This window comes from Lepidochelys kempii, chromosome 15 (genome assembly GCF_965140265.1).
Source record: "Lepidochelys kempii isolate rLepKem1 chromosome 15, rLepKem1.hap2, whole genome shotgun sequence".
Lineage (NCBI taxonomy): Eukaryota > Metazoa > Chordata > Testudines > Cheloniidae > Lepidochelys > Lepidochelys kempii.
This window is the reverse complement of record NC_133270.1, coordinates 8,797,142-8,810,635: the sequence shown is the minus strand read 5'-3', so window position 1 is coordinate 8,810,635 and position 13,494 is coordinate 8,797,142. Positions and strand designations below refer to the sequence as shown.

At 43.7% G+C, this 13,494-nt stretch overlaps 1 protein-coding gene across 4 annotated transcripts in view; it reads left to right on the top strand.

Annotated features, from left to right (window-relative positions):
* FBXO21 (F-box protein 21) overlaps positions 1 to 11,317 on the top strand; it is a 44,556-nt gene extending 33,239 nt beyond the window's left edge. For 3 of the 4 annotated variants that reach the window (XM_073313246.1, XM_073313244.1, XM_073313243.1), the window contains one exon: positions 7,640 to 11,317. In XM_073313246.1, coding sequence (XP_073169347.1) covers positions 7,640 to 7,818 — 179 coding nt within the window. In that variant the 3' untranslated portion in view covers positions 7,819 to 11,317. Of the gene's footprint in view, positions 1 to 3,840; positions 4,150 to 7,639 lie in introns of those variants that run through there. The other variant, XM_073313245.1, reaches the window with a different exon arrangement.
* Positions 11,318 to 13,494: the final 2,177 nt, after the last annotated feature.

Genomic DNA, 13,494 nt, shown 5'->3' with positions numbered 1-13,494 from the left:
ACCAGATGCCGGAGCATGTCCGTTTGATCCCACAGTAGCTCCAGCATTGCATCCTGCCTTCTCTGATCTTCCTGCTGCCACCTCTCATCTCGATCATCCCTCCTGTCCTCACGTTCATTGGCCGCTTTCGTATACTGTGCTACTGTGTCCTTCCACACGTTCTGCTGAGCTCTGTTAGTGCCGGACGACTGCATGCGCTTAGAGAACATTTCATCGCACGTGCATTTTTTTTCACCGCCTTATCTGAAATAGCCTTTGGGACGGAGGAGGAAGGCTTGAAACATTTGCAGCTGCGGGAGGAAAAAAAGGGAGTGAAGTATTTAAAAAGATATATTTCGCAGAACAACAGCTATACTCTTTCACGGTGAACAACACTATTCACATTACATAGCACGTGTGATTTTGGTACAAGGTCGCATTCTGCATCTTATATTGAGTGCCTGCGGCTTTGGTGTTAGAGATCACACACGCAGTGCCGGGCAACAGAATTCGGCTTGCAGGCGGCCATGGTAAGCCATGGTCTTTTGGCTTCTGCAACCTTCATAACAGCAGCGCCCTCCTTTCCCATACAAGCAAAGCCCGTTGAGTTGGCCATTTAGTGCTCTGGTTTTTGTGTTAACATGCAGCAGCAGAAACCAAACTAACCCCCCCAACCATCCAGATCCCTGTGATGATCGCTTTACCCCCTGCTAGCCAAATGCGAACAGCTCAATGCTAATGTCCTCCCACCACCACTTCGCTAACTGCGGGGAGTTAGTCTTTTCAACCACAGGCAAACAGCCCAGTAGGAACGGCCACCTCTGAATGTCCCTTAATTAAATTCCCCTATTTCAACCAGGTTACCATGAACGATATCGCTCTCTGAGGATAACACAGAGAGAGAAAGAACGGATGTTGCTTGAATGCCAGCAAACACCGGGACCATATGCTGCCAGGCTTTGTCATGCAGTGATACCAGATTACTTGCTGCTGGCATGGTGTGGTAAAGTGTTCTACCATGGAGGACAGAATAAGGCTGCTCTCCCCAGAAACCTTCTGCAAAGGCTTTTAGAGTACCTCCAGGAGAGCTTCATGGAGTTGTCCCTGGAGCATTTCCGCTCCATCCCCAGACACGTTAACAGACTTTTCCAGTAGCTGTACTGGCCAAAAATGCATCTCAAGTCCTCAGGGCAAATGAATCATTAAAAAATGCTTGCTTTTAAAACATGTATTATATTTTAATGAGTACACTCACCAGAGGTCCCTTCTCCAGCTTGGTTGGGTTGGGAGGGTGTTTCAGTCAGGGTGATAAAAAGATCCTGGCTGTCGGGGAGAACGATGTGCTGCGTGCTCTCCCCAAGCTCGTCGTGCTCCTCATCTTCCCCGTCCGCAAAATCCTCAGGCATGATGGAAAGTAACCCATCATCGGAGTCCACAGATAAGGGTGGGGTAATGGTGGCGGCCCCCCCTAGAATTGCATGCAGCTTAGCATAGAAGTGGCATGTCTGGGGCTTTGTCCTGGAGCATCCGTGTGATTCTTTGGTTTTCTGGTACGCTTGTCTGAGGCTCCTTAAGTTTCACGTGGCACTGTGTTGCGTCCCTGCTGTAGCCTCTGTCCTTCATGGCCTTGGAGATTTTTTGAAATGTTTTGGCATTTCATCTTTTGGAACGTAGTTCTGATAGCACGGATTCCTCTCCCCATACAGTGATCAGATCCAGTACCTCCTGTTCGGTCCATGCTGGAGCTCTTTTTCGATTCTGGGACTGCATGGTCACCTGTGCTCATGAGCTCACCTGGCCAAACAGGAAATGAGTCAAAAGTTCCCAGGGCTTTTCCTGTACACCTGGCCAGTACATCCAAGTTCAGAGCACTGTCCAGAGCGGTCACAATGGTGCACTGTGGGATAGCTCCTGGAGGCCAATAACATCGAATTGCGTCCACACTAACCCTAATTCAAAACGGCGATGTCGATTTCAGCGCTAATCCCCTCAGGGAGGAGTACAGAAATCGATGTTAAGAGCCCTTTATGTTGACAAAAATGGCTTCTTTGTGTGGACGGGTACAGGGTTAATTTGATTTAACGCTGCTAAAATCAGCATAAACTCATAGCGTAGACCAGGCCTAAGAGAGCAGTATGACTGCTCAGAGCGCCGGTATGAAACTGCAGAAAAACATGAGTCTCTGGATTAAGTTTAGAAGTGTGAGCAACAAGGGTGATGTTGTGGTGGGAGTCTGCTATAGACTACCAGACCAGGGGGATGAGGTAGACGAGGCTTTCTTCCGGCAACTAACGGAAGTTACTAGATCGCAGGCCCTGGTTCTCATGGGAGACTTCAGTCGCCCTGATATCTTCTGGAAGAGCAATACAGCGGTGCACAGACAATCCAAGATGTTTTTGGAAAGTGTAGGGGACAGTTTCCTGGTGCAAGTGCTGGAGGAACCAACTAGGAGCAGAGCTCTTCTTGACCTACTGCTCCCAAACTGGGAAGAATTAGTAGGGAAAGCAAAAGTGGATGGGAACCTGGGAGGCAGTCACCCTGAGACAGTAGAGTTCAGGATCATAGAATCATAGAATATCAGGGTTGGAAGGGACCCCAGAAGGTCATCTAGTCCAACCCCCTGCTCAAAGCAGGACCAATTCCCAGTTAAATCATCCCAGCCAGGGCTTTGTCAAGCCTGACCTTAAAAACCTCTAAGGAAGGAGATTCTACCACCTCCCTAGGTAACGCATTCCAGTGTTTCACCACCCTCTTAGTGAAAAAGTTTTTCCTAATATCCAATCTAAACCTCCCCCACTGCAACTTGAGACCATTACTCCTCGTTCTGTCATCTGCTACCATTGAGAACAGTCTAGAGCCATCCTCTTTGGAACCCCCTTTCAGGTAGTTGAAAGCAGCTATCAAATCCCCCCTCATTCTTCTCTCCTGCAGGCTAAACAATCCCAGCTCCCTCAGCCTCTCCTCATAAGTCATGTGTTCCAGTCCCCTCATCATTTTTGTTGCCCTTCGCTGGACTCTCTCCAATTTATCCACATCCTTCTTGAAGTGTGGGGCCCAAAACTGGACACAGTACTCCAGATGAGGCCTCACCAATGTCGAATAGAGGGGAACGATCACGTCCCTCGATCTGCTCGCTATGCCCCTACTTATACATCCCAAAATGCCATTGGCCTTCTTGGCAACAAGGGCACACTGCTGACTCATATCCAGCTTCTCGTCCACTGTCACCCCTAGGTCCTTTTCCGCAGAACTGCTGCCTAGCCATTCGGTCCCTAGTCTGTAGCTGTGCATTGGGTTCTTCCGTCCTAAGTGCAGGACCCTGCACTTATCCTGACACAAGGAAGAAAGGAGAGCAGCAGAATACGGATCCTGGACTTGAGAAAAGCAGCCTGACTCCCTCGGGGAACTGATGGGCAGGATCCCCTGAGAGAATAACATGAGGGGGAAAGGAGTCCAGGAGAGCTGGCTGTATTTTAAAGAATCCTTATTGAGGTTACAGGAACAAACCATCCCGATGTGTAGAAAGAATAGTAAATATGGCAGGCGACCAGTTTGGCTTAACAGTGAAATCCTTGCTGATCTTAAACACAAAAAAGAATGGACAGATGACTAAGGAGGAGTATAAAAATATTGCTCAGGCATGCAGGAGTGAAATCAGGAAGGCCAAATCACACCTGGAGTTGCAGCTAGCAAGAGATGTTAAGAGTAACAAGAGGGGTTTCTTCAAGTATGTTAGCAACAAGAAGAAAGTCAAAGAAAGTGTGGGCCCCTTACTGAATGAGGGAGGCAACCTAGTGACAGAGGATGTGGAAAAAGCTAATGTACGTAATGCTTTTTTTTGCCTCTGTCTTCACGAACAAGGTCAGCTCCCAGACTACTGCACTGGGCAGCACAGCATGGGAAGGAGGTGACCAGCCCTCTGTGAAGAAAGAAGTGATTTGGGACTATTTAGAAAAGCTGGATGAGCACAAGTCCATGGGGCTGGATGCGCTGCATCCGAGAGTGCTAAAGGAGCTGGCGAATGTGATTGCAGAGCCATTGGCCATTATCTTTGAAAACTCATGGCCATCGGGGGAGGTCCCGGAAGACTGGAAAAAGGCTAATGTAGTGCCTATCTTTAAAAAAGGGAAGGAGGAGGATCCTGGGAACTACAGGCCAGTCAGCCTCACCTCAGTCCCTGGAAAATCATGGAGCAGATCCTCAAGGAATCAATTATGAAGCACTTAGAGGAGAGGAAAGTGATCAGGAACAGTCAGCATGGATTCACCAAGGGCAAGTCATGCCTGACTAATCTAATTGCCTTCTATGAGGAGATAATTGGCTCTGTGGATGAAGGGAAAGCAGTGGACGTGTTATTCCTTGACTTTAGCAAAGCTTTTGTTACGGTCTCCCACAATATTCTTGCCAGCAAGTTAAAGAAGTATGGGCTGGATGAATGGACTATAAGGTGGATAGAAAACTGGTTAGATCGTCGGGCTTAACGGGTAGTGATCAATAGCTCCATGTCTAGTTGTCAGCCGGTATCAAGCGGAGTGCCCCAAGAGTCGGTCTTGGGGCTGGTTTTGTTCAATATCTTCTTTAATGATCTGGAGGATGGCGTGGACTGCACCGTCAGCAAGTTTGCAGATGACACTAAACTGGGAGGAGTGGTAGATACGCTGGAGGGTAGGGATAGGATACAGAGGGACCTAGACAAATGAGAGGATTGGGCCAAAAGAAATCTCATGACGCTCAACAAGGACAAGTGCAGAGTCCTGCACTTAGGATGGAAGAATCCTATGCTCCGCTACAGACTAGGGACTGAGTGGCTAGGCAGCAATTCTGCAGAAAAGGACCTAGGAGTTACAATGGACAAGAAGCTGGATATGAGTCAATAGTGTGCCCTTGTTGCCAAGAAGGCTAACAGCGTTTTGGGCTGTATAAGTAGGGGCATTGCCAGCAGATGGAGGGACGTGATCGTTCCCCTCTATTCGACATTAGTGAGGCCTCATCTGGAGTAGTGTGTCCAGTTTTGGGCCCCATGCTACAAGAAGGATGTGGAAAAATTGGAAAGCGTCCAGCGGAGGGCAACAAAAATGATGAGGGGACTGGAACACATGACTTATGAGGAGAGGCTGAGGGAACTGGGATTATTTAGCCTGCAGAAGAGAAGAATGAGGGGGGATTTGATAGCTGCTTTCAGCTACCTGAAAGGGGGTTCCAAAGAGGATGGATCAAGACTGTTCTCAGTGGTGACAGATGACAGAACAAGGAGTAATGGTCTCAAGTTGCAGTGGGTGAGGTCTAGGTTGGATATTAGGAAACACTATTTCACTAGGAGGGTGGTGAAGCACTGGAATGGGTTACCTAGGGAGGTGGTGGAATCTCCTTCCTTTGAGATTTTTAAGGTCCAGCTTGTCAGAGCCCTGGCTGGGATGATTCAGTGTTGGATTGGCCCTGCTTTGTGCAGGGGGTTGGACTAGATGACCACCTGAGGTCCCTTCTGTTACACTTCCAACCCTGATATTCTATGATGGAATTTCAGCCTTAACCCTGAATTTTTTGGCTTTTGTGAGGATTTTTTTTCTTGTTTTTGTCAGGTTTCTAAGGAGATTTGGTCAAAAATCAGGAGTAAAGTCATTGTGTAATGGAAGGTTTCATTTTTATGATCACTATGCCTTTTATAGAAATTGTTCTGGCCATTTTTAATGCACTGTACTATATAAAAAAATAAATCTGGTGGTGGTCCGAACACAGGAATATTGAGTGCTAGGAACTCCTGCATTCTGATCCTTCCTGTGACACTAACTTCCCCTTTGATCTTGGGCAGATTACTTCACTTGCCTTCCTCTCACTCTCTATAAAATGGGGACAATACCTTCATCACAGGGGTGTTACAAAGATTGATTAAATGTTTCTGAAGCACTTTGATTATGAAAATTTATTTTGACTGAATATGGTTCAGCTTTCACTAGAGGGTGCTGTCTAACATAGTTTGCAGTACAGTACATGAGGGTAAGTTTAAAAATTAAATGTAAAGGTCAGATACACTTGTAGGTGTAAAATACAGGGAGATTAGTGGTTCTAGATTTCCCCAAATATTTTACTTTGCACTTGGTAGTCCAAAAATAAGTAGTATTTGGGATTCTTGAATCTGTGCCTCTGCCCCAATGCTTGTGTGTTTATGAAGCAGACTTTTTGGAAGGTCCTGCTTTTTCTAAGAAATGACATTTTCTTCTCTCTGCACACATTATTAGGATGAGAATAAAATATCTTCCCCAGTATCTTACTATATGTGTTATATTCTCATCTGTTTCCCTTTTTGTAATCTAAATTAGTAACTGTAGTACTGGCTGGTCGCAGAGCCCAAGTTCTCATCTTTAGTGAGTTCCAGGGGTTTTGGTTCTGGAGCACAATCTCGTATGCTACAGTTGTTTTGTCCTTACTTTCCATCCCATATCTCACCCATGCTTCCTGTCCCTTCCAAACTCTGTGCAGGTCACTTTTTGCTTGTTGCATCAATTTCAGTTTTGTGCTTTGGAGAGAGTGTGGGATTTTGAGGGGGAGAATTTCAAACAAATATGTTTGTTTTTTAAAGTTTTAACAGTTGCGATTTATATGGTTTGGGTCACAATTAACTACTAAATGCATTACCAGTAATTCTAAGTGATTTTCACCATATTGCTTGTGAAAGATCAGTTTAATTGTTGCTAGTTTCAGAGCTAGGGATGGATGGATTGTTCCTAAGCAGTGATCTCAGCATCCTCCCCAAGAACTATAAATAAGCTAAACAGTGCTGTGCATAGCTTGTATTCACCCGTATTCCAGTTGCTGCCAAGTATACATTACATCATTCAAGACCTCCACAGGGATCATACACCTGAGAGTCACTAATGGCCACTGCACAGCAATGCTGCTTTACACAAATGAGAGCTTTTTCTCTGACAGAATAAACGAGTAGTCATTTGGTTCATCTTCTTACTGTAGCACCATTGCTTCTGATCTTACTTTAATCTCTGTGTGTGCAATGATTAAATGGTCATGTTTTAAAAATAGGAAAGAACATGAAAATACTGTGGTGGTAAGGAGTAAACGTTTACTTCTGATAGGACTGCTATTCCAGAAAATTTGAATTTTAAATGCTAATCTCTGTGTGCTAGACGTAGCTCAAATCCCAGCAGGTCCTCGGGAGCCTTCAAGGGGGAAGATACAGTTCTTCCTTTGTGCATGTTTGAGACAACTGACTTTTCCTTTGCTCTTCAAACAATTTGGCAGTTTGTAAGGACCTCTTCTGGGAATTGGCTTCCTGACTGTGGGAGTTAGAGCCCAGTTGTGTAGCTTCTACATAGATGGAGTGCCGATAGGATTGGGCCCTAATTCCCAGATGTCCTTGTTCTCTCTTCAATATGAACCATTCCCTTCTCTTCTGCATAGTGAACTGATATCCATTAATGACTTCACAGCAACAGCCAGTTGGCATTCCGACATTCTAGTTTAATTCCCGCGGGTCTCTTCTCAGGCATGGTAGTTTGGTGGTAGTATAAAAATATATCCGCTCTGCTCAGAAAACTAAGCAGGCAAAACCCTCAAACAGAAGCCTGACTAACTGAAGGCAGAGACAAATAGCTTCTTCATTGCTGGGCATTAGTGTGCTGATAACTGCTTTTTCTTCTCCCTACAGAGAACTTGGAATATAACTTGGAGCCTAATGAAATCCCTCACCCTGATATCGGCCGCTATTTTTCAGAATTTACAGGCACTCACTACCTGGCAAATGCAGAGCTGGAGATGAGGTATCCTGAGGATTTGGAACTTACTTGTGCAGCCGTCCAAAAGATCTACAGTACAGTCAAGGAATGAGCGTAACTGGATCACAAGGACAGAAGAGAGTTTATCACAGCTGCTGCTGTGTCCTCTTTGTGGACAGTATTATGGAAGCCAATTTTCACAATGATCTTCAGGCTTATGCCCCAGGAATTGCATCGCACTTCGTAACCTGTAATAGTCCAATACCCACTCAGTCACCATCTGCCAACACTAGTCAATTAATTTGGGATCCACTGGTATTCCAGACAAGGCATACTTTGATTGTCACTTCAAGATAATGAATGAAGTGTATTATCCCCTTGAGTGCTTGCATTTACCACTCATGTGTTTATGATCTATTTTTCATATTTAGGATCTGAGCATGTTACGACTCTAGCTGGAGTCTGGAGTAATCCCATGTTATGGATAAGGAGATTGATCATACTTGCAGTATTTTTTTTATATGTATATATTCTGTGTATGTGGTAGTTTTAAGGTCTCTCTGAAGTTCCACAATAGCTTCCTCGATTCTGACTTTCCTCTTACCCTGACAACGATTGGTGTTGCTAGCGTTCCGGTGCTGAAATCGCTTGTCAGCCTTGGCAGTGGCATGGCAACTTTCTCGAACAAGAATCATGAGACACCGTATGATGGTGAGTTCAGCAGTAACTTAAATGGACCTCCTCCGTGTAATGCTTCCAGCTGTTACGAACACATCGTTACAGAAAATAAGATCCTGGCAATTTTCTCGCCCCAATAAACTTCTTGTTGGGACCCTGATTCCTACCTGTACTTTTTCTTCCATTATGTCCCCTTCATGGTGTTGAATTTGTGATATGGTCATACATGTATTTTTCTACATGTCTCCTCTTACCCGGCTGAAACTGTTAAAACTTTGTAGTTTGCTAGTAGGACCACCATCTTGTGATGGCAAACTGCTGAAGTCTTTATTTAGTGAGCTGCCGTTATCTATACTGTCAGATTGCGATTGTGCCATGAAAGCCAATAGACACCAGCATCTGGCAAACAAGACATAAAGACCTTATTTCCTATATCGTGATGCCTTCTCTCTTTTGATCAAAAGAAAACTGCCCTTTGGAGGGGGTTAACTATTTGTCCAAATTCTGACTTCTGCAAGGGAGGTGCTTCAGAAACTGAGGACACTTGAATTGTAATGGGGCTGCCACTGTAGAGTCTGCAAAGCCTAGAAAAATAGTACATGGTTATTTTCTTTTAGGGTTACATAAGAATTGGATGTGAAGTTGCAAAGTATTTACGAAGATATTGAATATCTACAGTACTTTAGTTTCTAAATTAATAACTCTAGGCAGGCTGCAGTCATTGTTTCTAATTACTGAAGTTACTATGTGCTGTAGTTACATAGTTATAGAGAGAAGACTTAGCGTAAGATGAAATCCTTATTCTTTTAACATTTTAAATGTCTCTGTGCACTAACGTGCACCTTTCTTTTTAAGATAATCATTGATTTGCACGCAGTCTTGTGTAAATATTTAACAAGCAACAGTAAAGTTGTCGTGATCTGCAAGTTCCTCAACACTTTAGAGAGGCAGCAGAAAAAAACCTAATAGTGCTAATAAAAAGAAAAGAATAAAATTACGCTACAATAAATTTTCTGATAATCCCAGCTGAATTGAAGGGGGATTTAGGTACAAAATTGTCACTGATTTGAGAGCAATGTAGCTAAATCCCTGTGCAAACTCTGCAAACTTCAAACTAAACTCCAAATCTCTGTCTCTAAGGGGTTGAAAATATAATTTTTAGGGCCTATCCTGTAAAATTGCCCATGCTTGGAGGGACTCTGCTAGTTGAGTAAACGAGGAAACACTGCCCTCAGTTTTAATTTCTAGGCTGTTGTGCATCTGACTCTTAAACATCTAGTAGAAAGAGGCAGATGACTAGGAGTCAGGATTTCCAGGTTCCCAGCTCTTCCACTACCCACTGTGTGGCCTTGGGCAAGTGACTTCTCTCTGCCTCACTTTATCTGCAGAATGGATGGTCTAATATTTACCTATAGTACCTCCCAAGGGTGTTTTGCAAATGGTTGGAATGCGCTTTGAAATCCTCTGCTGAAAGGTGCTTTATAAATGCAAACTCTTATTCTGCTATTGAATATCAATGGTACACGTGCAATTAAACTCGTACACAAGCTCTGGTCACATAGGAGTTTATTTCAGCAGCGTGTTTCAGTGTGACTTGGTTTTCTTTTGCTTTCAAAGGTAACATTAAAACAAAAATTTAACCTCAAGTTATAACTGTAAATATGTATTGAGATACATTTTAAATATATGCTATAATTTAGTGATATGAAATGAGCTCTAAAGTAGCCCATACAGCCTGTTTGTGTACATTTTTATTTGGGCACTTATATATTTTTTTAGAAAGTGGATTTTGGAAAGTGTAGAAGATCTTTTTATATACACACAAAGCATGAAAAAATACCTCCTCCCACCCCACTCTCCTGCTGGTAATAGCTTATCTAAAGTGATCACTCTCCTTACAATGTGTATGATAATCAAGTTGGGCCATTTCCAGCACAAATCCAGGGTTTAACAAGAACGTCGGGGGGTGGGTAGGAAAAAACAAGGGGAAATAGGTTACCTTGCCTAATGACTTAGCCACTCCCAGTCTCTATTCAAGCCTAAGTTAATTGTATCAAATTTGCAAATGAATTCCAATTCAACAGTTTCTCGCTGGAGTCTGGATTTGAAGTTTTTTGTTGTAATATAGCAACTTTCATGTCTGTAATCGCGTGACCAGAGAGATTGAAGTGTTCTCCGACTGATTTATGAATGTTATAATTCTTGACGTCTGATTTGTGTCCATTTATTCTTTTACGTAGAGTCTGTCCAGTTTGACCAATGTACATGGCAGAGGGGCGTTGCTGGCACATGATGGCATATATCACATTGGAGAGTGGGGTGGGAGGAGGTATTTTTTCATGCTTTGTGTGTATATAAAAAGATCTTCTACACTTTCCACAGTATGCATCCAATGAAGTGAGCTGTGGCTCACGAAAGCTTATGCTCAAATAAATTGGTTAGTCTCTAAGGTGCCACAAGTACTCCTTTTCTTTTTGCGAATACAGACTAACACGGCTGTTACTCTGAAACCTATAAAATGCTTGGTGCTGAATTCTCTGATTTACTCTTGTATTGATTTATCTGATGGGACAGGGCACTGGATACCTCAGTTCTGGATGCTAGTACTCAAATTGCTATGTAACTTTTACTTCATGGTACATGAGGATGATAGCGAGTGGATCTGGGGGATGTTGAGACTTGCCTGCAATGGCCTTGATTCTTGCCAATGTTTTACTTGTACAACACTGAAACGTAGCATTACATATCTCTCTTATAATGGATAAGGAATGTCCAATACCTAATGATCCGCGTGTTTCTCTAGGTGCTCTGATTTTTCCCAATTTGTATTTTTCCTGAATTTTTTTTATTCAACGTGCGGACAACTTTTCCCCCCATGTCCTGTGGCCCTTATGACTTGGAAAATCCCAATAAAATAAATAATTGATTAAAAATTTGGCTATTTGTTTTTCTTCTAAAGCAGACCACCTACCATGTTACAAACCAAGAGGCTTGTGGGGTTTTAAAACAGATCACAAAGGGCTGTTAGGAACATTTTTAAGGGTAAAGAATGCCATAGGTAAGATATGCCCCAAGAGTTTTCAGAAATAGAAGAAACCATATGGTATGCTTCTTTTTACATTCTCTGGTATGTCTGATTAGGCATATAAAATAGGTTTTTCTACAACGTGGACAGGAGTTCCATTTTAACATTAAGCTCAGTTTTCTAAAGCATATGCCTTAGACCCTAAAAACAAAGCAGCTTACTAGTGTCCATGGCTGGCCTTAAGTACCAGAAAATCTAGTAACTACACGGGCTCTCTTGCTTCTAGATTCCTTGTAGAATCCTCAGCAATTTTGTCTTGATGTTGTGTTTTGAGTTCTTTCCTCCCTCACCCAACCTGCTACAATTGTGCACAAAGTCCAATTCCCTCTTCTAGCACTGGGACTGAAGGCAGGAATGGGAAAGCCAAGCTTCTGGCTATTGCTTATGGCTCTCCAAAACTCTTAACGCCATCCTTGCTGATTTCTCCAATTTGTTGCATTTATCTTCTTGACTTGGCAACCATACTTTTCTGAAATAGCCCTTACGGAGCTGAACTATGCTAATATTCATTTTTAAAAATCATTTGCATCGGGAGCAAGACACTTAAGCTGGGGAGGGACCATGCACTCTTCTTATTGCTGCTTTTTCCTACAGGTAAGTAGATGGACGATTTGCTTAACAAATGTAAATTAAAATTGTTTGAAAAAAAATCTCAGGGTAGAGGAGCAAATACATTAGTGGAGATCAGTGAGTGCTTTATGAATAGTTTTGATGCCTTTTTCCATCCCACTCCTTCCCAAACAGAGCTAGTCACAATGATTTGCATTTGTCCCTTTTGGACTGCATGACTGTAATTCACTGCGGGGTGGAAGTAATGTTCCAGTTGTCCAGAATGTGGCAGCTAGCCTTCCTGCTGTGAATAGCTGCCACGGAATGCTTGTCTCTTGTGCTCCAGATCCCGCTTCTGGCTCTTAGGGCTTGTCACTTTTATGGAGTTTTGCACTGAAATAGCTACAACAGTACAAGTTCCCAATGTAGACACCTTGTACTGGGATGAAGTGTTCGCAAGCAGAGTAACTTGTACCAGTCCAAGTCCTGCTTTACACTGGTGTAACACATCTAAGGTTGGGGGTTTGCACTGGTGTAAAAATCCCTAATGTATGCAACCCCCAAATGGTATCAGCAATCATGTCTCAATCCAGGACCATCTGCTCTTCTGGTATGACCCAGCTGTAGAACAAACTTCCTAAGGGAGATCAGATCGATCCAGTATCTGACCACTGTTAGGCACAATGTAATACCCTTCATTTTGGGAGCGCTTTCCCATTGTAACCAGAATAGTGGAGGTCTATTGGTGGCATATCTTTAGAACAGGCTCCTGTGCCAGGGAAGGACAAAGAGCCAGAAGACTCCATGAAATCTACCAAGGAGTACGATTTCCTCCTTTAACAATGTGGCTGCATGATAGCTGACGGCTGACAGGTTTAGGCTCTTTGATGCATCTCTCGCTGATACATGTCTTGATGGTAACTCACAGAGCCATACCTATGTTGCTTTGTAACTTTAAATGCGTTTACACAGGTTGGTGGAATTATCTTATCTACCATGTACAGAAATTCCCCTATCTTCCTTTCAGTCACTTACTTAGCACTGATCATGCTGCCTTTACAAACAATTCTTTGGCCTCTCTTCCTGGCAACCATTGTGGGTGGATGTGTTGATGCTGAACAGCAAGCGCTGCATTCAGGATTGGGATCCACACGCTCTGTTTAGCGTCCGAGAGCGGCGCTTTTATTCCAGAAATGTCTGGGAGGTGGACAGACCGATCAACAGCCACTCTTGCACACTAGTGGAGGGAAGTGGGGGGGAGGGGGGGAGGAAGTCCACTCATCGTTTGAACAGGATTCCCTTTAAAGCCCATCAGATTCACTTATCAATTGACATAGACAGCCCCTGCCATCTTCCCGCCCTACTGGGTCTCCTGTGCAGGAGGGCACTGTTAACTTTATGCATTAATCCTGCATTTTCCTTTAAAGCCAAGTGCTCCAGAGCTGCAGACCTGCACATGATCATGTCTTCCCAGCT